This window comes from Haemaphysalis longicornis, unplaced genomic scaffold (assembly GCF_048455015.1).
Source record: "Haemaphysalis longicornis isolate Haplotype H1 unplaced genomic scaffold, Haemaphysalis longicornis Haplotype H1 scaffold_5, whole genome shotgun sequence".
Taxonomy (NCBI): Eukaryota; Metazoa; Arthropoda; class Arachnida; order Ixodida; family Ixodidae; genus Haemaphysalis; species Haemaphysalis longicornis.
Window position 1 is genome coordinate 154,246,476 of NW_027526385.1, and position 27,272 is coordinate 154,273,747.

Here is a 27,272-nt window from a genome sequence, read left to right on the forward strand (position 1 = left end):
TCAGCTACCGTGCGTTGAGCAATACATCCCCTTAGAATATATATATATACAATATAAATAAACGAGTTGATAGTAGCGCTGTGTCCTTCCACTTCGTCTATTCTTATTCCTTTCGCGCTTACTTATGCGATGAATGACCAACTCGCCCAAGAAACCACTCATATTAGAACGCCAATCTCAGAGGAGAACTTGGAATACTTTCTTGCGTAATGCATTGTCCGAAGTTATGCCCATACACTTCAATGGGAATGTCTCCACGAATCTGGAAGCTGGCCGACCAATCTTCTAAACGTGAATCAATATGAGCTGGGAGAAATAATTGCACTGAGCTTAATAACCCCAAAGTAATCACTTTTGAAACAAGTGCGACGATCCGGAATGCTCCACTTGGAAATATCGATGGGTGAACTTCAATGCTTCCTGTTTCAGTGCGTGGAGTGTCCGCAGGAAAACCAGTAGCCCCCCGTCTAAACAACAATGGCGGCCTCAGCTGTTACCCCGGATGTGGTATGGAGCGTGGCAGTGCTGTCTTTCTTCGTCGCATTGCTGTCGGCTATGACCATTGTCAACAGCCCTGTCCTATACGTGCTGATCATGGAACAGTTCGGTGCAAGCCACAAGGCCGCCTCGTGGATCGGCAGCGCCTCATCTATCGTCATCCACTTATGCGGTGAGAACCCAGAAGGCCACACTTGCGCTAGCTGTTGCCAACATGTCCTGCTAGTCATATTTAGCGCCCCTTGTATTGTATATTCTGATTTACAAACGCAGCGAAACGGAATGACAAACCTATTTTGCATTGCGCGTTGGGTGCTGTGCGCAAAAGGAATTAGGAAGGTCTTGTGCTGCCAGCGCGAAGCAGGCGCGGTTGCATAGCGGCGCAGCGGTTCTGTAACTAGGGCGTTGGGCAGATGAGCGAAGAACACGGGTTTGGTCCCATCTGGACGTTTTCCTGAAGCCATGATTGGGATAACGCCATCTCTATTTTTCCAACTGCATCAGTGCTGAACTACGCCGTATAACAACCACGCTGTTCCACCCCGCATTCCTCTAATTCTAAATCATGTCTTTCCCCTCCCTTTTAGTTCTTGTTAAGTCGTTCTGTCTTTTTATGCCTGTTGGTTTTGTATTGTCACCTTACGCCTTAATCTGAAGTAACAAACCATGCAGCCAGTCAAACTCACCTTGTTCAATTAACCTTTCTCTTTTTTCAGCGATACCCAAAAAGGGCGCATAGGCGGCGCTGCCGATGAATTATTTAAAAGGGAAACTTCAGGAGATTTTGAAACCCACATTCTTACTGATTTATGGCGGTTGTCCAGTGCTGCCCGGAGTACGTTTTTACTGTTAGACCGAATGAAAAACTTCGAAACCACGTGCACGTTTTTCTATGCAAAACATAATTTCAATACAATGAGTGTGCTATCACTTCGGACCATCTTAGCAAATACGTTACATGCCAACATTTTTATTACATTCATACACAGTGTGGTAAAACTGAAATAACTGTCAACGACCACAGTTCTATTGTCACCCATTTACGCAGCTAAATTTTTTCGCTTTAACGGAACACTTTTTTTGTAATCTACAATCGCGCAGGCATAGCTGTGACACTGCTGGAGCTCCGGTTTTCGCTCTACCATATCACCCTGATGGGGGCCACCCTGCTCTGGGTCGGCCTGCTGGCATCAGCATTCGTTCCAAGCGTAGCTTGGATGACAGTAACAATCGGAATTATACACGGTAAGTGCTACACTTGTTTTACAAGTAAATAAGCGTGTCCCTTACAAAAATTTTTATCGTGATGCTTTTGAAAGTTTATTGAATTTTGTCGAAAGAACCTAACGATTTCTTTTTAAGTTTCTATTGACTCTGCCTATAGAGTTTCAAAAGTTATTTGGCCACCGCGTTCCTATTGAAATGGGACGAAGAGTTTCAATAGACTTTTTCTATCGAGTAGTTATTGAAACTCGATAGAATAACTACATTAAGTTTCTATTAAAGTTACCTATAGAGTTTACATTGAATATGCATAAAACTTTTTATTGAGTTTCAAAAGACTTTTTCTATCGAGTACTTATCGAAACTTGATAGATTATCTCTGTTAAGTTTCAAAAGAATTTTTCTATTGAGTACTTATTCAAACTGAATAGATTAACTCTATTGAGTTTCTATATAGGTTCCCTATACAGTTTAAATTGAATATACTTTGCCCATTTTATTGAGTTTTAAAATAATTTTTATGAGGTAATTATTGAGACCCAATAAAGGTAACTAACCAAACGTGAAGGTAATGTAATATCTGTACAGAACACAGCTTTGTTCCTGTGTGTGGGAAGAAACGGGAAAAAAGAATGATTGAATGTGTGCATTTCATGTAGATCTGTGATAAAACATGCAAACAAATGTCACGTGGCCACTGTTTTTCGGACACACAGGCTTACTTTATTTTTGCTAGCGGTACACATGACGTTGTGACTCGCTGCAGCAGGCGTACTCCATCTCCCGAGATAGAAGTGATGACCGGCTCGCCTTCAGTCGTATTAGGTCGACCTTAATCTCCGTGCTTGTATATGCTGCAAAATAAAATTCGATGAATGTCACAAACCTGGCATACACTTGAACACACAAATTGCAGAATTTGTGGTTAACTACAAGCGCGGAATTTCTGTGCCTACAGCAAAAGCAGTTTTTGAAGAGAAGCTGTCTATGGCTGACTTGTGCGTCATCACCGTTTGCCAAAACCCCTCCGTTTCCGTTCCCTGTCCTGAAGCTGGTGCACCACAGAGTGATTTAGTGCACCACTACCCCAAGTGGTGCACTAAATCACTCTGTACTCCCAGCCAGTCACAGGCGCTTCCTCCCTCTAGAGAAGGGAAGTTTAGCTTGTTCCGCACAGCAGAATGTTTGACAGAAAAACAAAAAATAAAAATGGCAAAGAAATGAGATTAAAGTACACAAAAACTGGCTAGCAGCACACCTTGTGAACTGCAATGAAGATAAGTGATGGAAAATAAAATATCATTACAATTGCTATAAACAGGGATGTACAGCCAGTAAAACACTTCTCTCGAGTGGGCTGCTCGGGACTGCACACGCAACATCTGCTTATAGCACCTGGTTTGAGACCGGTAGCATGTGAGCATGCACGGCCTAATACACACGTTTACTTTCTCTTTTGTTGCTTTGCTCTTCGCCTTCGCTTCGGCACCTACTTTTGCCATGAGAAGCGCTGTGTATGGTGCCGGGCCTTGAAGCAAAAAACAATTTAGCGATATCGTGCTGACCAATCATTTGGGTCATTCCTAGAGGCAGAAAATCTGTCACAAGTCATTGGTTAAGCCTGCACTCAATGACAGTCTAGTGTTAGTAGCGTGTCTGATGCCACGTTCAGCCAACATGCTCTCAGTGATATTGCTATTACTGACCACATTCAGTCCAACTTATTCAAAATTGTGCCGATAAAGCCAGTCAGCAGGTTGTGATTACAAGCAATGGCAGATTTCAGTTATTGCTAGCAAGTTGAACAAGTGCTTACGTCAAAGCTGGTATTCAGGTGTCCAAGTTTGACACCTGTGCCTGGTTCTAGCACAAGTTCCCTACCACCTAAGGCAAGAAACTGCTAATAAGAAATTCACGGAAAGATACATGCACAGAATTGGCGCTTTATGGTAGAAGACGAACATATGACAATATTGTGTAGTCTATTTGCAACGACTACACTCACAACAGACCATTTCCATCTGCATTTTCAGCCAAGTGTCTGCTTGCCTTCAGTGTGTCAAGGTAATGCATCAGACTTGTGTAAAGACGCTGTGGGTTCAAATGCTAGTTCTGTGAATACATACTTCTCTGTATTTTTCAAAAGCAATCAACGAGTTTGTTATATACCTTCGCATTATGTTTCTTAGCTAGAGTGAAGTACGTTTTAGGCAACGTTCGGCACAGGGCACCTGAGCCTCTGCCCTGCACTCCCGGAACTCTTTTTTCAAGCAATCATTCAAATTAGAAAGGGGATATAGTGCCGGCAGCCAGTACTTTAGCTCGTAAAGATATTTTGCCGCCATGTCTCCTAATTGAGTAACACACTGGCCTCTATGTGACTGGTAGTTCTGCCTCCCAGCCTAGAGCGGTCAGGTGTGGTTGCATGGCGCAGTGTTTGTGCCTGTCATTGTTCTGAAAGGCACTGGTTTGATTCGACCTCCTTCAAATATTTTTTTTTCATTTTCGTTAACCTCGTTTGTCAAACTGCTGTTTTACTTTAATCACGGTGCTTTCTTTTTTTTTTCGAAAACTTGGTACTAGCTAATACAGGTCTCCTCGGTTGTGTTCCGGAACTGCGTCTGCAGTTTGATTCACTCGACACAGTAGCCTTCGCAGGTTGGGTTAGACCTTAGCTTAGGATGCATAAAAATAACGCATACACGGAAACAATGCAGCAGTGCGGAAGAAAGAGAAAATATGAAGGGCCGGTACAATAGCCTCCCCCTTCAATTTGTTACACTTGTATACAGTATTTTTCACAGGCTGGGGTGGCATCATACCTGTTAAGGCGCTCTCGAGACGTCATGCATAAACCCTGGAGTGCGCCGCAGGGTTTATGCATGACGTCTGGGTTTATGCATAAACCCAGCCAGTACTTGTGATCCTGGCTGCCACTGTCGCGATATGCGTGCCGTCCTCTTGAAGCTCGACAACAAAATCAGGAGTCGGGATATTGTCGTACTCGCGCGCCTGCGCCCTGTCTTGCAGCCGGAACTCTCACTACGTCCCCCACGGTTATAAGTTTCATCCTGGCACCGTTTCCTGCCCTTAGATATTATTTTCTCCCCCTTCGCATTGTAAATGCTCGTGTCTTTTAACTACTCATCCATCCTTGTATACTGCCTACTTTTTTACAGCACAATGCACGCTAATCAAGCACTCCGCCAGCACCCGGTCGACGCGTACGTTGTCGGGGCGCGTAAGAGAGCGAGTACGGCAAGTTCACGACGCCTGAATTTGCTGCCGAGCTTTCGGTCGGTGAGGCGAGCGTTCGCGACGGCGGCCTCACGAGCCCAATTAGCTGTGAGGCGCACTGAAGGGAATTAACGGAGTCTCGGGTAAGGGGGGGGGGGGGTGCACGAAGCCTGCGAGGCGCCATCCCATGCGTCAGCCGAAATGTGCACGAGCGCTCGCAGAGTGAACTTACCTTGTGTATATATAACAACGTCGTGCCAGCGTCGTGACTTGACGACGGATTCCAAAGCGTTGACAACAAATTTCGCCAAGGTGTGGTCACACATCACTTCGCAAGCTTGTTTACCACGGGGTCACAATGCACGCACACTCACGGCGGAACAAAGGATGTCACGGGCGAAGAGCGCTCATGATGGCTTCTCCTTCAATAAATTCGATGTATCGCCTGCGGCACTGCAATGCCTGACCTTCGATGCTCGTCATAAAGTATCGCACAAGGCACATAAATCGCGAGCAACACGAACAAAGCTGTAAATTTGCACAGAAAACTGAGAACGCCCGCACCACGCCGGACCGCGCACATCCGAGATTGTAAACAACAAGCGACTTTGGCTTCGTCTCGAGCCGATTTGCGATGGCTATGGTACAGGTATGCATTTTTTTTTTTGGAAATTGAACCCAGAAACATTGACACGAGATATACAAAACAACCGACGGGTGTTTGTGAATCATGTGTTAATATTTACGATCATTTTTATTGAATTATTACCAACTCCTCTAGCAGCAGACAAATTATATTCCAAGTAAACAAACAACCGGCCAGGTCGCGAGGTTGGTTGTTAGCGCCGCTGGTGACAGTGTTCAGGTGGATGGCACATGCTTTGCCTTGCTTTGAGGTTCTTGGATTGGGGGAAGGGGAAGGAAAGGGGCCCGAAACTGTCTGACATGAAAGAGGGGCAGCAGGAAGGGTGCAAGAATTTAGAGGAGAGAAGTTGGAATAAAGGGGTCTGCAGCAGCGCTGTGCGCGCGCGCAAGCAGAGCGCCATGTGATCTGGCGGAGGGGGGTGGCGGCGGCGGCTGAGGCTAAAGGCGATAGGGGGGTGGGAGGGGGGGAGCGCGGCGGGGCTGATCGCGAGGGTGCCTCGCTTCTGCCCAGCGAAGTGCCGGTGCCGGCAGTTCGCGGGGGGAACAGGGGGAGAACGGCGGGGAGACGTACTGCCTGGAGGGGTTGCTGCAATAATCAGTAGCAGGCTTCCTCAGCGCCTGTTAAAAAAAGAAAAAAAAGGAGACAGCGATGAAAGGAAAGAGGAAGGTGACGGGACCAGAGTGGACGGGGGAAAGAGATGTTGATGCAGCCCGGGGGAGCCGTGGGGAGTGGGGAGGAAGGGGCTCTACAGACGTGCGGCCAGGCCGGTCTGCCTTTTGCGCCCGCCTGCCCGCGTCCCTTCCCCGCTTCGGCAAAGGCAGCCGAAGACAGGACGGAAGAATTCTGAAAAGTCCAATCCTTTCAAATAGTTTTCAAGTTCGGAGTCTGCTTGCGGGCGCAGGATATTTATGAGGCGTTTGCTTCTTAGAAACGAGGACCGCGAACACGTTGAATATTCAAAACCAATACTTTTGTTCGCGAGAGAGTGGTTCGGAGTGTAACAAGCGGCACGCCAGCTCACTAATTTGTTAAGTTTCGCTTTCTCTCTCTCTGTTTTTGTAGTGACGTGAAGCAGTGTCAGGCTCGTTCTTACTTTTTGTGTCACTGTGCAATAAAGATGAGTTGTTATCCACCGCTTCAGTTTGTCTTCTTTTTTTTTTTCTGCGTTGGTTGGTTTAGTTAGTGTGAGCGGCGGCTTCAGGGCCCGCCTTGGACTCAGGCCCTCTTTCACCTACGATCTTTTTTCGCTCGAAAGAAATGTTTTTAGCTGGCTTAGAACGTTGTTCCGCGTTTGCTCCTTGTGGGATTCTCTGTATTCCACACTGCAGTTCTACACTTGCGATCGTATACAGTTCATGTTATCCTCAACGAAATGGTATGTTAGCGAGGGATAACTGGACTTCCGACTCGTTGAATGAATGAAGTCCGCGAGCGAACGATGATGAGGCCAAGCTTGCGTCCACTTGGCAGAAAGTCTTGTTTTCAAATTTGGCTATATGAAATAATTTATTGTTAATTCTTTTTCCGACGTGTAGTGGTTTACACCAAACTTCTGCTCTGTGCTTTTTTTGTGTGCTAACTATATATAGGCGTGCTTTCATCAGCGGAATATATTGTAGCGTTTGGGTTTGTGAGATATGCAGACATATCTTCAAAACAGCGAACAGCGCTGTTAGTGTCACGCCGCCCCAGAGGAACACAAAATCGCTGCACTCAGCTAGGTGGGATGGCATATATTCGTTATGTAAATCTAGCAGGTATGTGTGACAAAAACTGCCTGGCGAAACTAGGCCACCGACAACAGCAGGTCCGGAGAGTGCTTGCTTCCCGTTCCGGAACGGGGTAGATCTGACCTCACCGAGAACCATCAGGGAATATCTTTCGCATTTTTTCGCCAGTGTCGCGGCAATCCGAGCTCCGCGGTGGGCAATTAAAATTGATTTTCGACATGTCTCCGGCCACCGCTAGCTGCCAAAATTGCTGGGAGTGATCTCCACAAGCTTTTGAAGTCAGTTATAAAATTTTTTAAAGATTTAAATTCAGTGAACGCGGTGTGCACCCTTTGACCTGCATACGGACATTTTCGTTCTCCGTGCACCACCCCCATCGAAAAATTTGGGATGAAACCCATGGAGGTCTTCGAGGCGCGGGCGATAATCATCAGATATGTCGGCACTCAATGGATTTCACGATTTTTTTTCATAAACGTTTTCATAAATTCTGTATTATATATTGAGCAAACAGGTCGGTTAAAAAAAACTTGGACAGACTCGAGGAAATTCGGCTAGCGATGAAGCTTTGTTGAATCCGTGTTGACCGGCAATAAAGAAAAAGTTAGTGTCCATCCAGATGTTCAATTTAAAATTGTAAAAAACTTCAAAGTGAGCCAGTAGAAACTTTCTTGAGTTATCAGGTTAAAACTTTGGAATTTCTAGTGAACTTAAATAGAGTTAGTAGCTATAGTGAATCCCCTACAAAAATTAAAAAAACGCTTTTATAGAGGAGACTCCATAGAACTTTCATTGAATGAGTTCGCTAAAATGTGCATAGAATCTTTATCGAGTCTGAGTAGAGTGAGTTTTTATAGGGAGGTCTGTTTTGAAATTCTATAGAGATCTTGTAGAAATAAGTACAGTGAATTTTTATAGTGAGGGCTCTTTTGAAATTCTTTAGAGATCTTGTAGAGATGAGTAGAGTGAGTTTTTATAGGCAGGTCTTTTTTGAAATTCTATAGAGATCTTGTAGAGATAAGTATAGTGAGTTTTTATAGGGAGGTCTGTTTTGAAATTCCGTAGAGATCTTGTAGAGTGAGTTTTTATAGGGAGGTCTGTTTTGAAATTCTATAGAGATCTTGTAGAGATGAGTAGAGTGAGTTTTTATAGGGAGGCCTTTTTTGAAATTTTATAGAGATCTTATAGAGATGACTCGTTAGGACATAAGTCTGCCATGAGTTTCTAATGAGTTCCTTTAGACTCTATAACAACTCTATAAAAGTTTAATAGGATCGCAACATTCATTTTTGTAAGGGGTTATACATATATACATGGTCGCTGTTCGCAGCTAGCGCGGGCGGGCATGCAAGTGTGCTGAGGTATATCACACCAAAATTGGAGTCAATCAGCGTTATCGCTTGCATCACGCCAGAACTGAGGTGCGGTCGCTCGCTCTCATCCGGCCGTTTACCTTCTTGCGCGGCATGAGTAGGCCGCGCGTCGTTCACTCGGCGGAACAGCGGGCGGCACTTGAACGTGATTGATTGTGGGGTTTAACGCGCCGACGCAACGCTGGCGATGAGGCGCGCCGTAGTGGAGGGCTCCGGATTAATTTTGACCACCTGGGGATCTTTAACGTGCTCCGAAATCTCGTACACACGGGCGTTTTTGCCTTTCGGCTCCACCAGAAAAGCGGCCGCCGCGGCCGGGAATCGAACCCGCGACCTCTTGCTCAGCAGCGCAACGCCTTAGCCACTGAGCCACCGCGGCGGGTGGCACTTGAACGTAAACCCTCCCGATAATCGCGGAAGAAACATCTACAATAACGTGCACCAAATATTTTCGTTCGCGTAAAGCTCAGCGAAATGAAAAACTCGTTTTTATCGAACAATGGTTTCGCGTTTTCATTTCTGTCTTTGCGTTTCAGTGTTGGTTGTTTTCTTTTTCAACCGGGTCAACCTTCGCGTCCACCACTGACTACGGACGGAAGGCGTTAATTTGTCTTTTTATTTTTGAGGAGGTGTGTGCTACCCTCCATTCGAAGGCAATAAGTTTCTGCGGTTGCCCATACGTGAAGGTGAAAATAGGCTTAAACGGGCTTGTTGCATTTGCTTCTCTGCAGTGTTTGTACAGCTAAACTCTGCACTTAAACGTTCTTTATATACGGGATAGCAAGAATCGGAGTTCATGTGGAGTATAGCGCACCGAGGCCTAACTAATAGGGATATTCTTCCCCCGAAAGTTGAATCGACTGATTTCTCAGAGATGAGAACGGTTGTCACAGTTTTCATTCTTCTAACCACAACAAGGAGGGAACTGAAACTCCGCGTGTTTTCCTATGCTCCGTATATGCAAAAATAACACGGCCAATGATTTGGCGTTTGTAGGAGTGATATAGAAAAAAAACTCAAATTTTTTGAACTCTGTGCCCTACTGATTACCATGTTTTGCCCAAAATACCGCTTGTTTTATGACAACCTTGGGTAAAGCTAGTAAGAATTCAATATGGCCATATTTCCGTATTAACGGAACATTTCAAGAGGGCTGTAAACGGCTAGGATCCAGCTGGTCATGTACGCAAACGTAGACCAACAATTTTCCCCTTCGCCACTACCGTTGCCTTTTTCACAAGTTATATAAATTCTCAAGTGGGAAGATTCTAGGGCAAAATTTTTCAAACCACTATATCTGGCCACCTACTTCATACGTGTAAACATTGTTGAGCAAAAAGAAAACATGTCGTGTATTTGAGGCAGAACATCGATATATAATTGGTACTTACATGGTTGTTTTAATTGAAAGTACAACTGTTCTTGTTTCTTCAAATAAATACTCCATTTTGAAAACACTTATTTGACATGCAGTTACAATACGGACATCTTTCAGCGCCTAGACCTCGCAGTGGCACACCGTGGGGGAATTATAAGTTCAGCAGTATCTGGGGTTCCAATACGTGGCGCGCTACCAGTGCAACGGGGAAAGTTGAATTTACTTGAGCAAACCTTTTTGGTGTTTATCGGGTGATAAGCGGAGCTGGAGGGGAAGATCACCGTAAATGTGGAGAGGAGAGAATGGAGGCTTTTAGGTGGCAAGAGAGTCGAAAACTGTCGTCTTTCGACATTTCCAGCGATGTGAGCAGATACCCGACGCGTGCGGCTCGCTCGTAAAAAGAAGATCGTGAATTGAAAGACCGTCGTTGTTTGGTTTCTACAAGTACGCTGGAATCCACCGGGGCTCGAACACCCACCGTAGCCACACCTTCGCTGGCGTCCATCTTCACAGAGCGGAAAGGCTGTGACATTCTGGCGTTGTATGTTCCCGATAGTGTTCGCAATGCCTACTTCCTTCATGTTGCCTACTTACAACACCCATGGGTCTTCAAAAAACTATCATCACCATGCCAAAGGGGTTAAACAAACCTACCCGTGGACGCTGCAGCTAGGAAAGGGCCCTAATCACACGCGCTTCATGCAGCCGTAATGAACTGAATTAGACAGGCTCTACCCCTTTCAAACCGACCACATCAAACAGCTCGTGCAGTTCCACGCAAATTCGCTTCCGATGTGAAGTTCGAAAACATGCCAGGACCAAAAAGCCTGCTATTGACCAAGAGCCAGAGCATAGGGACATCTCTTCTGACACTACTGGCATGGAAAAAAATGAACTAGAGATTTCGTTGTTTGCTTACAGGAAAAAAACAACGTGCTGCCATAACTGCCATAGTTTTTGAACAATGCAACACTACTATTTCTGAAAGGTACCGCAAAGAAATTTGCTCTAGAATTCTGGCAACGCGACGGGTAAAATTGTAAAACACTCCACGCTTTGGAAGTGAACTACCTTCGAAGCTTTTGAAAAGACGACATAGAGCTGACACAGAATTTAGGTCTAAATTTCCTGCTGTAGAACGTGGCTAAAACAAGTTTGTCGTGTGACTGCTCGGTTTTCTCCCCAAGAACGCGCAATCAACGGGCACACAATTGCAACGCAACGCAACACACAAACGATGGTGGCTGCAGTGGGCGGTAGGCGCGAACGCGCTGCCAACTGTGATGTAGCCAGCGTCTCTGGTATCATTTACTGTTGGCACACGTTTTCACTCTTTCCACCATTCCCCCTGTCTCCACGCCTCCCCTATAAAGGAATGAGAGATTAGATGCATTCACTGCGCAACTGCACGGCCCGCCTGCTTGACCTGGTACTTACATGGTTGTTTTAATTGAAAGTAAAACTGTGCTTGTTTCTTCAAATAAATATTCCGTGTTGAAAACACTTATTTGACCCGCACATACAACACGGACATCTGTCAGCGCCTAGACCTCGCAGTGGCAAATCGTGGGGGAATTATAAGTTCTGCAGTATCTGGGGTTCCAATACTAACGCGCTATTCAAATGCCATACCTTCACTTCCCTTCATCAGCTTGAAGGTCAGATTGGCGCGGTTACGAAATAGCTGTTTCCGGCGTTTAACCTGCGGATATAAGCTCCGCTTAAAAATTTTTAAACGTAACACAAACAGGAATGGCACCCTTATTATACGACTGTCGTCCCTCCCTACAGTGGACCGACTTTTTTTACGTCTGCACCGTTGTATACCACGCTCATACATGATGACGTAGACAGAAATCTGAGGAGGCGGAGGAAGATAAACATCTGAGATGTTCCCACTGCATATTCCGATTAGGAGCCAGCAGCCAAACTGTGATATCTGCCCGTCAAGAAGTTGCCTATTCATGAGATGGAAACCAAACTTTCTCTGACACCTACGAATAGATGCCATCTTGGAATCTAAGCCAGAGTCCCATCTGTCTGAGGGTGTTCCGTGTATGTACAGCTTTCCTGAGTCGATGTGCAGTGAATCTACTTCACGGTGCTGCCGGTGCCAAAAACATGCCCAAATTCCAAGAATTTCAGGAAACCCTTGACTCTAGGGTATGCTGTGGCGGCAACCCCCACAAGTACTGCACTTTGTAAAACCCACCCCGCTGCGTGAACTGTGTCAGATCCCATCTCGAGCGGTGTGGAACTTGGCAGAAAAAAACAGCTGCTCCTCCTCGCCATGTCTAGCAAATACAATGGACAGCTCTTGTGGTGCGAGAACCGGCATAAACATCAGAAGTCGTACTTTCAACTGTACTTGCGTCTTCAAATACCCTTGAGTGTCAGGGGGAAGTTATCACAAGAAAAGCCATTCGGGCACACCACACGGAACCAACCAACCCCTAAAACTACCCATGTTACATCTGATTTCCACCCACAGCTTACTCAGCCTTAGAGGACTGGCGTTCTAATTCCCATGCTCTCTGTGAACGGGGAAGAGGAGCTTTAATCGGTGGGGCTCTCTGGCAGCGGGTCGGTGAAATGGTTGCAATTGTTCCTGTAAGAAACCTCCTGAATAGGTCCGGAGAAAATGGCCCCGCACTTCCTCACTTTACCTGATGCTTTGTGTTAGGCTGCAACACTAACCGATTTCCTTACTGCGGCGCGAATATAAGCTGCAATTCTGTTTTTATAAACTGCAAGTCTTGACTCTTATCGGTGTGGGCTGCGCAGTGCCCAGTGATGGGCACATATGGATTACTGCGGAGTTATTTACGGCCATGCAGGTGTCTTTTTTCTTCTTACAGTCTTTTTTCATTGCAGGTGGTGGTGCTGGGATCATCTTTCTTGCTATGTCCGTCTACATTGCGGCATACTTCGATAGGTACCGTGCTATTGCCAGCGGCATAAAATTTGGTGGCTGGGCTACCGCAGGGCTCATCTTTCCACGAGCATTTGATGCGATCTTGCGCACGTACGGATTCACCGGAGTATGGATCCTCAGTGCTGCAGTCTGCATGCACGCCACACCATTGATCATGCTCTTCAAGAATCCTCCCATTATAACCTTCAGGAGAGAAGAAAAGCAGAGCCCACCCTCCTGTCATTTGAGAGGTACAACGATGTCACCTTCGAAGTACTGCTCCAGCGATGGAAAGATCCCGCAAAAAGGTGGTTTACCACAAGCAAACAAAACCGCTGCGATGAAAAGTAAAGATGTTGATTTAAAGGGAGAAAAAGACGCTAAAATCGACGCGCAAAATATGATCAAGTCGACCAATGGAAAACACCATACACCCTACAACGGCAGCGCAGCCATTTCAAAGCCACCGCAAGATAGTTCGTCATTCGTAGTTTCGGAACGCCGAAGGAACTTTTTGAATGTCTGTGAGCCTTTGCGGAAGAAAATATTCTACGCTTTCGCACCAGCTTTTATATGCTGCGACTACTGTGAACTAGCATCGCAGCTAACCATTGTGGACTATGCTATGGACAAGGGTTGGGAGAGACAAGATGCCGCGTCCCTCATAATGAGCCTTTCTGTGGGCAGCCTAGCTGGAAGGCTGCTCCTTCCTCATATTGCAGACTTCGGGTTCATCAGCCGCAGTTCTTTAATGGCGTTTTGTTACGTGGCCTTAGCAGCCGCCTATTTGGTGATGCCCCACGTCAGTTCTTTCCACGGGGTAATCTTGGTGTGCGTAGTGTCAGGAGCGTCTGTGGGCTGTGCGATGTCGTTGAAGCCGGTGCTCATGGCGGACTACATGGGTATCGACCAGATTGCGCCCACAATGGGAGTGACGGGAATCATCCAGCTGCCACTAATAATCGGAAACCCTTCCATCGTCGGTAAGGAAACGACTCATCAACAGTGCCATTAGCCGGGTGGTTGTTAGTGTTCGGTTGGTGTATTACGTGTTGTGATAGGTGCAGTTGAACAATTTCTTCTTGTGCTATCAATCTGGCGTTTTAATTGTTTATGTACGGCATAAAATCCCTCAACGAATATGAGGCGTATATTATCTTCGTAACGTTAAAATACGTTGAAATACTGAGTACAGCTTAACAGACGATATGCACGGATCATCTCTTCCGAGTGACGGATGACAGGTAATAGCAACTAGTCATCACCACAAAATATGACTTTTTCTGCCACATACTACGTCTGAGGAACAGTACACGTAGCCCAACTTATTATGAACTGTTCATCCTACAGTATCCACATATATCGGTACTGACCTGCATTGAGCACATGACGCTGTCGCAGAGGATAACGGGCAGAAAACACTCTTCCAGAGATAAACCGGCTTGTAAGTCAAGCTTATCCCGCTAACTGAAACGAGAGCTACGGGAATGAGGTGCCCTCCCATTAGTGTAAGTCCGTGGTGCTAAGTGCACAACAAACAGCAGAATCACATAGAGGGACGAAAACAAGCACACACTGCCGAATACCTCCAACGGAAAACGTACAATTCGGTATACATCTAAGAAAACATGTCACAGCAGGTCAGATAACCACAGAGCAACATCATAGCACAGATAAATGAAAAAGCACCCACGATGAAGGCGACAGGGCAATAATGACCCAGAGTATATGTTTAGCTTGGCAGTTTTACTTTCTTGGAACCTAAATTATAAAGTCTTACAGCGTAGAACGAAAAATCTTGAATGGGAGAACGAAACAACATGAACGCTGTTTTTTGGTTCGTATTCAGCGCTCGTGTTGTTACTTTTTTACTTTTCATTCTTGTTTTTCGCCGCTGCAAACTATTCTCATACATATCCTACAAGCCAACTGGCTCTGAGTGAAACAGAAGTGACGGCAAAGAACACTGCGCCTAACAAAAGTCCCGCCATGCAACGATCGATACCTTGCAGGGTTTTACGTACAATGCCAGTTGAAATGCCTTCCAAAGCATACCGCACTGCGTTAATGTGGACTGGTAATCTGTCAATGAAACAATGGTTTTGCAAAAGGTTTGCGAATGGTTGCGGCGAACAATCGTTAGCCAGAAGTAATCCGTGCCGGGTAAAAGGGGCACCTTATTGATAGCCCTTTTCCCGCGTTTGACTTATGTAGTCTGACATTTAAGGGGCAACCTAACTCCTTCGGGAGAGGGCCTCGTTTTTTTGCACATCTTGGGTATTTGGGAAAGAGAATGGTACCTCATGGTTCATACTCCAGTAGGCTTCCTTATATTTATGGTACGCCTTACATAGGCAGCACCATATTGGCTATTTTCGTTTTTTTTTTCTGGATGGTTTGCGCTGCTTATATTGCCGGCGTTATTGAGGGCTTTAAGAAATTTGGACAACAGTGCTTACAGAGAAGAGAGGGCAGTAAGACGGGAGGAGACGGTGGCTCGAGATTTGAAGCAAATATTTCTTGGAGACATGCAGCTTTGATTTCATTTCAAACAACGTCTTTACTGCTTCTCGCCTAAATGGCTTCGAATGGCAGGATTCATAGGATAGCAACGACTTGTCCCCCAGGGGCTGATATCACCAAAACATATGTTAATGCCCAGGCAACACTCGAATACCAACTAACCATTGGAAAGCTCCACCAGAACATTGTGAGTCACAACTAACGGGATGAACCATACTTCAAGCATACCAAACATACTGTTTGTAGCCTGGGCTAGAGTAGCACTGGGGTTAAACGTCAACAAAAGCTCGTCCCAAAAGGAAATACGCTCACCTGTTTATTTTTGGGCGGACGAGCAGCGAACACACTATGGTAACCTCCCAGGAATAAGTCACTGGGAGACGATACAGACCTCTCCTTTTTTTATAAAAAATAAACTATCTTACTTGATATAGTTGGAACGCAGGTAAAGAAACAAAAGATTCAGGCACGCCCTACAGTAAGACGCATGTAATTCTGATATACTACAAAAGACATCCTTTTGCGGCGTGTAGAGCAAATATAATTCTACCCTTCAAATCAAATAAAAACAGGCGAAACTGTTAATGACAACGTTCTCTAAGAAAGTGTACGACATGCGGGGAATTCTTTCTCACATAGATCGTCTGTCCTTCAAGTTTTACAGGTTTTTTGGGGTGATAATAGGACACTCTTCCCCTAATTGCTGCAGGTTCATTCATTTTACAGCTTAGTAACGCTGAAGACTACAGCGCAACGAGAAAAGGAAAATTTGCACTGAATGCCGAATCATTATTCTAGCTATTTTCTCCCATAAGTCTCTGTAAAATAAGTATGACCATCAGTAGGTCACCTTGCTATTTCTGCCTATCCTTGTCGTTTCCTGCATTGCGTTCTCGAACGGATGAACAATTTGTAGTGGTACAGGAGTACATTATAGGGTAACCTCATGATCAAGTAAAAAATACACATTTGTTTAAAGTCAAGCAGACTTAAAATGAGAGCATCTAGCTTTTACATGACCAAGTGAACTGGGTAGGCTATAAGGAAGGAGCTACGTTCGCACGTAGTTAACTCATTTTTATGGGTCAGATTAAATATTTTTATTTTGCTCTAGGAAACAGAATAAATTAGGATAATCCATTCCGCACGAAAAGGCTTGTTTGCAGGAGGGCTCTAAGGCGGTGAGCAAAGGATTGTAAAGTTTACGGTCCTTCCTGCCTCAACATAATCTTTCTAGCCTATAGTTTATACATGCTGACAGGCATGTAACTTCTGGAATTAATGACGTAACTGACACTAGATCTCACTCTTCTTTTGGCGAATATTATCCTACCATGATTTTGTTCGTTGTTTTTTTTCACCCAGCGGTAACTCTTCTATACGGTTGCTTTTCAGGGTTCTTCCGGGACGAGATGGGCTCCTACGACAACTATTACCGCTTTGTAGCCGCTCTTAGTTTACTTGTATCTCTAACATTGGTTGGGATTGTTGTGTACGAAACACGAAAGAAGAAAGCAAAGGTGGCATTTGCTTAGCACCAGTGCTGGGCTCTTGTTTCCTCAAGGTATGAAGTCGGCCATTTAAATGAATTGATAAAAAAAAATATATTAAAAGGAGGAGTATTTTTGTACTGGCTGATTGGTCGGATCGCTGGTCCAAGTCCAAATTGAGCCTTCATAGAGCTCTATTGACTAAGTGGAGCTGATTTTCCAAGCTAGGGCTCTACAGCACTACCTCCCAAAGCTCAAATTTTTATTTTGATGCGTAAGCAGTCTTTGCCTAGTGCTCCGACAGCCAGAAACACGTAACGCTCTGCGTTTCCCAAACAATGAGCAGTTGGTGAATTTATCGTATAAAGTCGTTAAAAGTTGTGACTGGAGAGAACTATCTTCTTTTACGTCAAAGAACATTTATAATTACAAAAAAAAAAAACACAAAGTATAAAAAAACAAAATAAAACTTACACAGGAAAATAAAAATAATAAACTAAAGTAAGGGAAAGAAACAGCATTAAAAATCACGAAAACCAACTAAACATGCACTGCGCCTTGCATCTCTGCTAGCTTACAGAGTTGACGAAGCTAACACATTTAATCGCTAAATTTGTGCAAATGACTATTATTGGCAAGAAAACAAGCACCACAATAAAATAACCAAACAACAACCCGTATTTCGCTAATCATAACCAAGAATGTCAATAAAACCCTCATAACAAAGACCAGCGGCCTATAATGCTCCCGCATTAGCGGGCAATTGTGCGAAACTGCCCGTTTTCTGTAATGATGTGTCTGTATTGTTATTTCTTCGGCACTCGTACGTGTTGTGCTACAGTGCGCGAGTGTTTCTCCCGGCTTGACATTGTGTGTGGAATTTTCTAATAGATATGAGATTATGCCACTGGAGGGTAGGGTAAATTCTAGTTTGTATCCCCATCCAGGAAGTGGCCTCCATTGCGTAAAGGGGAACTACTTCTTAACCTTTTTGTTGGACTTACTAAGTCATAACCCCCGGTCATAAAAACCATCGTGCACCAAAATGAAATGTTTCACAGATCTCTCGAAATGTTCCTAGCAGCCTAGTTTCATTATATCTAAAATATATCGTCTTTGTACCTAAATGAAAAGTAAAACCTTTAATTGCTATACAGCAAGCGCCATCTATTACGAACTGCTAAGCAAAAGTGTGTTTCTTTTTTAATTTTATTCCAGTACAAAAACGGTACATTTTTATACGAGCCATCTAATAAACAGCGAGCGCCACAGTACGAACTGCTAAGCAAAAGTGTGTTTCTTGATCATTTGTATTTCAGTACACAAGCGATATATTTTCAAAGAAGCAAACTAAGCCGCCAGGAACGTTTTCATGTACCTATAAAGTTTTTGTAAAAATTAACCATGCTTTTTGAGCACGTACGACATCAATTAGTAGGTCTCATAAAAATGGGATGATGTGATACCCACTTAAGCTTTTTGGAGGGTCGGGTTTTTTGTCTTGGCGAACCCGAGCGCTTTTAATCCTCCACTGAACTATTCAGAACGGGGCAATAGCTGCGTCCTGTTAGCTGGCTGGTTTGTTAACTGTCGCCGCTTATTTTCCCATCAGTCCGAAGGAAATATTTTTCCTGCTTGGACGTTGGTATTTTGGCTCTTGAAAACCTGGAAACCTACAAAATCTATGATAGCGGCTTAATACTAGCTTCGCGTACCGTCTGAGCTTGACGGGCTTCCTAAAGAGCTCAGAGAAAATGTTGGCGGAGAGGACTACTGCTCTCCTCCTTGGAGCTCGACGTGGTGTCACAAAGCAATAACAACAACGGCACCTTCTTCCTCGTGGGGCTTTAGAGAAGTAACATTCTTGTCGCTTTATTCGGGGGCCACTACATTCCTGACAACCACTGGCGTACAAACCCTGCTCCCAACAAAGCTTAGCCGACTTGAGGCCCAGAAGAAATATATCCACCATACATGGTACCTGTCCCTGAAGCGCAGCCATCGTACGCGTGGTCTACGATGTTACGATTAGGACCGACGTCATCAGAGGCGCCGACTATTGTGGCTATAATAATTTTTCCGTCCGTGCTCTTATGCGAGATGGGGCTAAAATATTATTATCGTACAGACAACAACTGTCAGCTCTTCTGTCCCCAATGTGTCGGCCCATTCGTCAGCCAGTCACGAATATTGCCCGGCCATGCGGCACTTACTTACAATGTCCTCACACCCGGGGAGGCCCTCCCTGATCTTTATCGGATCTCGAGCCATTGATGTGAAGGCAATGCTTTTTGAGCTGTTATCTTGATAAGATTGGTAATGCATTGTCAAGAGTGCCTGCGCAAAACTGCCCTCCTAAAACCTACGCCTCTTCATTAGGAAAATCACGAAAACCGCGAATGAACACCACCGCTGCAGTCAAGATAAGCTTTTTCTTATTGTGCTCCACCGTTTTCTTTGCGGCTGGGTGGCACTTCATGTAGAAGAACCCAACTTCGGCTTCTTTCTTCCAGCCGTCTGGCAACACCATATATTCGCCTCAAAATCATTAAGCAGGCAGCAACACTATCGAAATAAATTTAGTGTTTTGTTCTTCACAAGGATTTAGTGTAGGTTATCACTGGCGTCGGATAAAGTTTGATAATTTTGGTGCCCAAAAACACGGGAAAGAGAGAGAGAGAGAGACAACCTGTAATAGAAAAGGATGACAACTGGTCACTATGGGGGAAAGGAATGGGGAGGGAGGATAAGAGAAAATAAACAAATTAATGCTGGTCGTTCTCAGTAGACTCAATAACTGGGCCAGTTCTTGGAACCTGCAATTCATGGGCCAGTTCATGGTGATCGCAATAGGGTTTGTGCACATACACCAGTTCGTTCGGGGGAGGACCCGCTCAAACAACCCGTGCCAGACCGCTTTTAATTGAATAAACCGCTATTTCATATAATAGTTCTGCATCAGTTTGTTGTGGATCGGGATGGGGTTGGGGAGATTTAAATGTACTGTGCGTGGCGAAAGCTGGGCACCACCAAACAAGGTGTGTGAGGTCTGATGGAGTGGTGGGTACGGCAGTAAGGGCATCGAGGGGGCAGGTGAGAGGTATACCACTTGCGAAGTGTTTCAGGTGTGTAAGCTGTATTCGCGATATATTTGTTAATAAAAATTTCGCCTGAGCGGGGAATAGGAGGTAGGCGGCTGAGGTAGCCAGCTGGAGTTAGCTCTTTTAGACGTGTGCGTCGGTCCTTCTTGTGCTGATGAATACGCATCGCTGGGGAGGGAGAGGGGGACCGCGACGGCCTTACCCCAGGCACCAGTGGAGGATAAGAGGGGGAACTCTCCTGAGCAGCCACATGAGCCGCCTGGTTGCGTGAAGAAAATGGTTCGTGGCCAGGTATCCAGTCAACGCCGATGTTGGTGTTGTTCCGTTTGAGGAGTTGAATTTGAAACAGAATTTCGTGGACGACAGGGTGGGTCGAATCATACGATCGCAAAGCTGTGAGGGCCTCGTACGAATTTGTGAGTATGCGTATGGAGGGCGGTAGAGGTGGGTCACAGTCAAAGGCGATAGCTGACACTGCGTTGTTAACAGCGTACAGCTTCGCATCGAGGCTGGAAAGTTCTTTGCCAAGTATGGTAGTGTACCCTGAGAGAACCGGTGCCTCAGGGCATGTCCAAGCAAGGCCCGCGCCGTACTGGTTTACGCTTGCGTCCGTGAACATGTCCAGTTCGTTCTGAAGGCGATCCCTTTGGAGGCGTCGGATTGGTCGCTGTCGCAATAGACTATTAGTACGCTCTATAGGTCTTGCTATGCGTAGAAGTATCAATTGCTGGTCGCTGCCAGGGTGCTATGGGGACTGGGTAATCGGAACGTACTGGTGGTCTTCTGGTGTCCTACGCTACTAAGGCGTGTCCCTGGTGTGTAAGGGGTCTTTTGAAGTCAGCCTGTGTTTTGCCCTCCTGAATAATGGCTTCAATAGGAGGAAGAGGTACAGCTTGCTCCAGTTTACCAATGGGTGTGTGCTTTGGTAAGCCAGTGACTGTCCTGAGGGTCGCCCGATGTAGCACCTGAATGGTTTTGGTGTTGGTCTAGTTCAGGTAGTAAGCCGTTGCACCGTACGTGAGGGTGCTCACAGTGACAGCCCTGGCTATATTCAAGATGGCTTTCTGCGATGCTCCACCACATTTATTGGACAATCGACGAATGGAGTGCAGTATGGCATTCCATTTCTGTTTTAATTTTTTGAGCCAGATGCCAGGACTGTTTTCTGTTCCAATTGGAAGGCCTAGGAGTGTAATGGGCTCAGTTGAAGCAGACACATCGCAGTTGATTAGGTTGACTATAATTTCTTGGGGCGCGTCAGGTGGCTTACAACCATATACTGCCAAAAATTCGGTTTTTTCATGTGCGAGTTCTAGACCTAGCTGAGCCAGAGTGAGCTCAGAGTGAGCCGCGGCCTGTAGCTCAACAACCTGGCCCTCTAAAGAATCAAAGTCGGCCGCTTCAGTCCAGACCGTGATATCATCGGCGTATATGGTGAAGCGGGCGCCTGAGTCAATTTCAAGTTGTCGAGCTACTCTGGTCATGGCCAGGTTGAAAAGTAGAGGGCCTAAAATCGACCCTTGGGGAACACCGCGGTCGAGGTAGTAAGTCGTAGGTTCCCATCCAGGGTGCGAACCGTGAAGGCGTACAGGTCGGCTTTGGAGAAATGCTCTAATCCAATTTTGCGTGCGGGCACTGGGGTAGGTACGGGCAAGTTCCTCTAGAATGACCTGGTGGCTAACGTTGTCGAACGCCTTTCGCAGATCAACCGCCATGATCAGGTCAGGAGTGCCGCGATGGTAGTAGGGGCGGTTAATTACCCTCAGGGGAAAGAAACAACGCTTACCGTTAAACAACGAGGCTATTGGGCGGCAACGAGGTTACCAAGCCAAGGACAGGGTGACCGCGCTAAGCCTTGGAAGTGAAACCCGAGTTGCCTCTGACGCGCCCACGCTCGAAGCCTAAATACGCCATCCCAAGGAAGCCGAAGAACAAAACGAAGCGGACCACACCACAACGGGACTATGGAACTGCTCAAGCAGAAAAGACCAGCAGTGCAAACTCAGGAGGCAAAACTGATTTCTCAAGCGGATTCTGCGCTTGAAAGCCACTAGAAAAAAAAGGCTTTCAACGTTTTCACGGCTACGCTTAGCGCTTTAAAATTACAACTAAACAAAGCGGGTGCCTCTAGTATGTTTCCGGGCTTTTCATTACCCAGAAATACGTCACAGTGTCTCGTGTCGCCGTGACGGACGAGGCAGACACCGATATCTAAACTATGTACTGTTTATGTACAGGAATATATACAGGGCATACACTTCATCATCACCATCATCATCATCACCAATCCAGCTACGCCCACTGCAGGATAAAGGCCTCTCTCATTATTCTCCGATTATCCCGGTCCTGTGGTAACTGCGACCAATTTATCGCCGTAAACTTCTTGATCTCATCTGCCCATCTAACTTTCTGCCACCCCCTGCCACGCTTGCCTTGTCTAGGGATCTACTCTGTTACCCTTAATGACCAACGGTTATTTTGCTATGACATTACATGCCCTGCAAACGCCCATTTCTTCTTTTTAATTTTTACTGATATGCCCTTAACACACGTTTGCTCCCTGACCCACTCCGCTGTCTTCTTGTCCTTTAATGTTACGCCTCTCATCTTCCGTTAAATTGCTGGCTGAGTTGTCCTCAATTGAAGTTGAACCCCCTTAGAGAGCCTCAAAGATGCTGCCCCGTAGGTGAGTACCGGTTAGATGCAGCTGTCATACACCTTCTCCTTCAGGAACAATGGTAGGCTGTGATTCATTACCTAAGAAGTCCTGCCGAATGCACTTCCCCTCATTGTTATCCTTATAATTAACTCTGCCTGATATGTTTCGGATTCGGGGTCACAACTTGGCCTAAGTAGATATATTCGTTTACTACTTCCACTGCATCGCCCCCTATCTCAAATCGTTGTGCTCTCCCGAGGTTATGAATCATTACGTTAGTTTCTGCATATTAATTTTCAGGTCCACGGTTCTACACTGTTGGTCCAGTGCGGTAAGCATGCTTTGCTATTTCATCCCCACAGTTACTTATCAAGGCAACGTCGCCAGCCAATCTGAGGTTACTGAGGCATTCTCCATTAACCCTTACTCCCACCTGTTCGCAATCCAATGTTCTGAATACTTCTTGTAAACATGCTGTTTATACCATTGGGGACATTGCGTCTCCTTGTGTGACGCCCTTCCTTATAGGTATCCTACTGTTCTCCTTGTGGAGGATGATGGTAGCTGTGGACCCATTGTAAATATCCTCTAGTTCGTCTCGTCTACCTCGTTCTACCCCCTCGTCTCGTCTACCCCCTGGATCCGTCTACCCCTCGTCTACGCTCGTCTACTCCCTGGTTCCGTAATGCCTGAATGACTGCTGAGGTTTCGACCGAGTCAAATGCTTTCTCATAATATATGAAGGCTATATATAGGGGTTAAGTATAATCCGCACACTTCTCTATCACCTGATTGATCGTATCAACATGGTCGATTGTTGAATAGCCTTTGCGATACCCTGCTTGTTCTTTATGTTGACTGAAATATAAGGTGACAGAAATTCTGTTAGCGATTAACTTGGTAACTACCTTGTAGACGACTCTCAGTAAGCTGATCGGCCTGTAATTTTCGAAGTACTTCATGTCAACTTTCTTATGGATTAGGATGATGTTCGCGTTCTACCAAGATTTCGGTACACTTGCTGTCTTTAGGCATAGCGTGTACAGGTTTGCCATTTTTACTAGTGCAATTCGCCCACCATCCTTCAAGAGGTCTCCTGTTATCTTATCTTCACCAGGTGCTTTGCTCCCTTTCGTTTCTTTGAAAGCCTTCCTTACTAGTTCTGTCGTTACTGGCAGGATGTCTATCTCCTCTCAACTACTTTCACCTTCAGCATTACCCTGGATGTCCCGGCTACTGTACAGATCTCTATGGAACTCCTCTGCCACTGCGACTTTTTTATCCCTATCTGTGATTTCATTGCCTTACTTGTCATCACAAATACAAGACCTGTACAATGAAGCAGAACTAGCCCGCAGTGGAGTTTAGAATCTTGCATGGGTCTATCCGGCGCAGGCGGGGCTCTACCCATCACCTGCAGCAAGCTCGAAAGCAAAAGACCTTTCTTTCTCTCGCCGGGCTCGACATAACTACCCCCGGCGAGGGAATGGGATGGGTTAAAGAAAGCAATATATGTTAAGACATGCATTCCGAGCTAGCCGAGCTCAGTAACGCTACGCACGGGGAGTATGCCACCAGTGGTGGTGAAAGCACGCCACGTCCTTTTTTCCACATCCGGACGCCGTCTGGAGCGCTTCGGCGGCCCCTTTTGTCCGGCAGTCATATTACCAACGATCCCCTTTGGAAGATAACGATTTCCCCAATCGGCGTCGCGGGGGTGCAGGCAGTGCGGTGACGCCTGCGTTCGGACCCTGCACCCTCAACGCCCATACCTCGGCAAAACTGGGCGGCACTCACTCACACTCACAGAGAAATATATTGTCCCGAAGCGGAGGTCTGTTGATGTTTTCTGGTTGTTTTTAGTTCTGTGCCCGCAGCCATGGTTCTTGCTTCCAAGTGCTCTGTGTGAGAACTGTTCGGACGCAGCTGGGCCCTGACCCCCTCTTTTCTGAGAAACGGATCCGGCGCATGTGTTTGCCCGTCGGCCGACCAGGAATACGCGACTGTTGAGGGGAGCGAGCCATCGGCCCGTCTCAGGTTACCGCGCGGAGTAGTGTCTCCGACCCCCCGTTGCGTCTACGCGGGCCGCTGTGTGCTCCGAACCCTCGGTCTGGTTCAAACGACCGCCTGTATTTTTCCCTTTCGAGTTTGTATGCACTACTTTGTTCTCACCACTAATTCTTTTGCCGGAAACGGGCGCCTTCGAGTTTGAACTTGGTGTCTTCTGTGTTTGATTTTTTCCTTTTCACTTTGGCGGGAACATGGCTTATTGGAGTTAAAAAGCGTTTCGCGGATTGGCTGAGGCGCAAAGCCTTGTTCCATTGCGTCCGCATGCTCCAGGATGCACTTTTTCCCCCAATATGTCCCCCACCGGACCGCTTGAAGCGAATATAACGCGGCTCCTCCGCCTATTGGGGGCGGAGGGCGACCTGCACCCGGACTCACTTCAGAAACTGCCGCCCGTCGTCGTGCCCTCCCGCCGGGAGACCGAGATCCAGTCAGCCATGTCCCGCTAAGTAATCTCGATCTATTGACTGTCTTTCTCATCTATGTAATAAGTGTAATTGTTTCAAGTTTGTATGCGCTAAATGTCATCAATATTACCAGTAAATTAAATCAGTTAACTTTAACACCTCTTCAACGCCTCCACTTTTCCCTGCGAAAGCATGCTACCGTAGCGGAAGGCATTGGACCAAATTACGCCGTTACAATATATTTTTGCTCACGCACTCACTCACACTCACGCTCACCAGTCACCCTCACCACTCGCACTTACCCGCAGTCAAGCTCACTACGCGCTCTTCACCGCTCGCACCCACTCGCGCTCACCCGCGCTCACGTTCACCGCACGCTATCACTCGCACTCGTGCTCACGTTAACCACTCGCCATCTCCACTCGCACTCACTCACGCTCATCATTCGCCGTCACCACTCGCCCTCACTCGCGCTCGCCCTCACCACTCGTCGTTTACGTTCACACACGAGTGTGTGCAGCAGACCCTCCGTAGGTCATGAAACCAAGCAGTATTAGTGCACTACGTCGTCAGAAGACCATCCATATCATGTTCCGAAATCAACACGCCATTACCGAATCATTTCTAGGGTGCCCCATAGCAGGAGCTCAGAAACGACATATTTCCGAAGCTAAAAGCTATCCCGCCATTGACAACCATGACAGGGAGCGGCTCCTGCGGCAAATACCCAACAAAGAGTACAAGCGCAATAGCGGCGCTCCCCGCGGTAGGCCCTGCAAAAGACGTTAGTAGCGCGAGTGCACTCGCGAGTGTTCAGTGGGGCTCTTTGCGAGTTGTTATCACACTCGCGAGTGGTGAGTGAAGCTCGCTGGAAGTGGCGCTGTCACTCGTGAGTGGTGAGCGGGGGGCGCACTGCGCGTGGGACTCGCACTCACTGGCACGCACACTCGCCAGTCCAGAACAACGGCGAGGCTCACTCGCCATTTACTCATGAATTGTCAGTGGGAAGTGTCTGAGTGCACTCGTAAGTGAGCTTGCCGACTTATGTCCACACCAGAGGGGTTCGTCGGTGCGCTGCTCTGCTCGTTCCTTCGCGCAGCTTGCACCGGTGGCTTAATTGGCGGCGGCCCGTCCCCGGATGCGCGCCGGGAAAAGGCGACACGCTGCGGTACGACGACCTCCGCCCTCGAACCTTACACCTCCATTGAGCCACTTGTGTTGGAACAAGAAGCCGAGCAGAACTACGCTCGCATCATAGATTGCGATGACGCCATCGTCACCTCCATCGTGAGGCTGGGCCAGAAGGCCCAAGAAGCACAAAGAGCAAGCAAGAAAACGTAGAGTGAAGCAACGCCGGTGCCTTCCGGGTAACCGGAGCTATGCAAGAGCGAAGGTGAAGTTGCAAAAGCTCGCGTAACAGCGGTTTAGCGGCGCTGCGACGGACTGGCAGCCGTTCTGGGAGCAGTTTCGGCAAGTTATTCATGACAACCAAGCTCTTTCCAACGCGGAGACGTTCTGGTATATACAGATAGCGCATACTTGAAAAGCTGCATCCGCGATAGCCAGAATACAAGTGCCCGGAGCGAACTACGCCACAGCCATCGAGATTTTGTAGGAGCGTTTTCGCCATTCACATGTCCTTATCAAGAACACCTCTCCCAGTTACTGGACTTGCCTACCATACAAAGTGAAAATGAGGTTAACAGCCTACGTCGCCTCTACGGTAACTTGCAGCGCAACATTTCGGCTGTCACGGCTTTGGCTGTGAAGACCGAAAGCTACGAAGCGATGCTTCGCTTCGGGCTGCTGGGAATCCTGCTAAGCAATTTTGTTGTTTACTATCGCAGGCGTCATTCCGCAGACAAGCAAGACAACGGATTACGCATAGAGAGCTTGCTTTATTTCTTCAAAACCGAAGTGGAAAGTAGAGAACAAGCACTACAAGTTGGTCGAGAAGAACGCAAGAACCCCAGTATAAAACCTCGTTTCGAAAATAAAATCACAAAAGGTTCGAAAGCGTCGGCG

The 27,272-nt window shown here is 46.5% G+C and overlaps 1 protein-coding gene across 1 annotated transcript; it reads left to right on the forward strand.

Moving 5' to 3' along the window:
• Nucleotides 1-299: 299 nt before the first annotated feature.
• LOC144139958 (monocarboxylate transporter 9-like) lies at nucleotides 300-26,588 on the forward strand. The gene is made up of 4 exons (XM_077672178.1): nucleotides 300-670; nucleotides 1,600-1,743; nucleotides 12,961-13,983; nucleotides 26,347-26,588. Exons 1-4 carry the CDS (start codon nucleotides 478-480, stop codon nucleotides 26,586-26,588), a joined length of 1,602 nt encoding a protein of 533 aa, XP_077528304.1. The 5' UTR covers nucleotides 300-477.
• Nucleotides 26,589-27,272: the final 684 nt, after the last annotated feature.

What these genes read in the sequence shown, in the direction of transcription:
- LOC144139958 (XM_077672178.1), top strand. Translation starts at nt 478, where the DNA reads ATGGCGGCCTCAGCTGTTACCCCGGATGTGGTATGGAGCGTGGCAGTG. An exon ending in AACAATCGGAATTATACACG is followed by an intron (nt 1,744 to 12,960) that starts GTAAGTGCTACA and finishes TTTTCATTGCAG; the next exon opens with GTGGTGGTGCTGGGATCATC. An exon ending in CGGAAACCCTTCCATCGTCG is followed by an intron (nt 13,984 to 26,346) that starts GTAAGGAAACGA and finishes TCCTTCGCGCAG; the next exon opens with CTTGCACCGGTGGCTTAATT.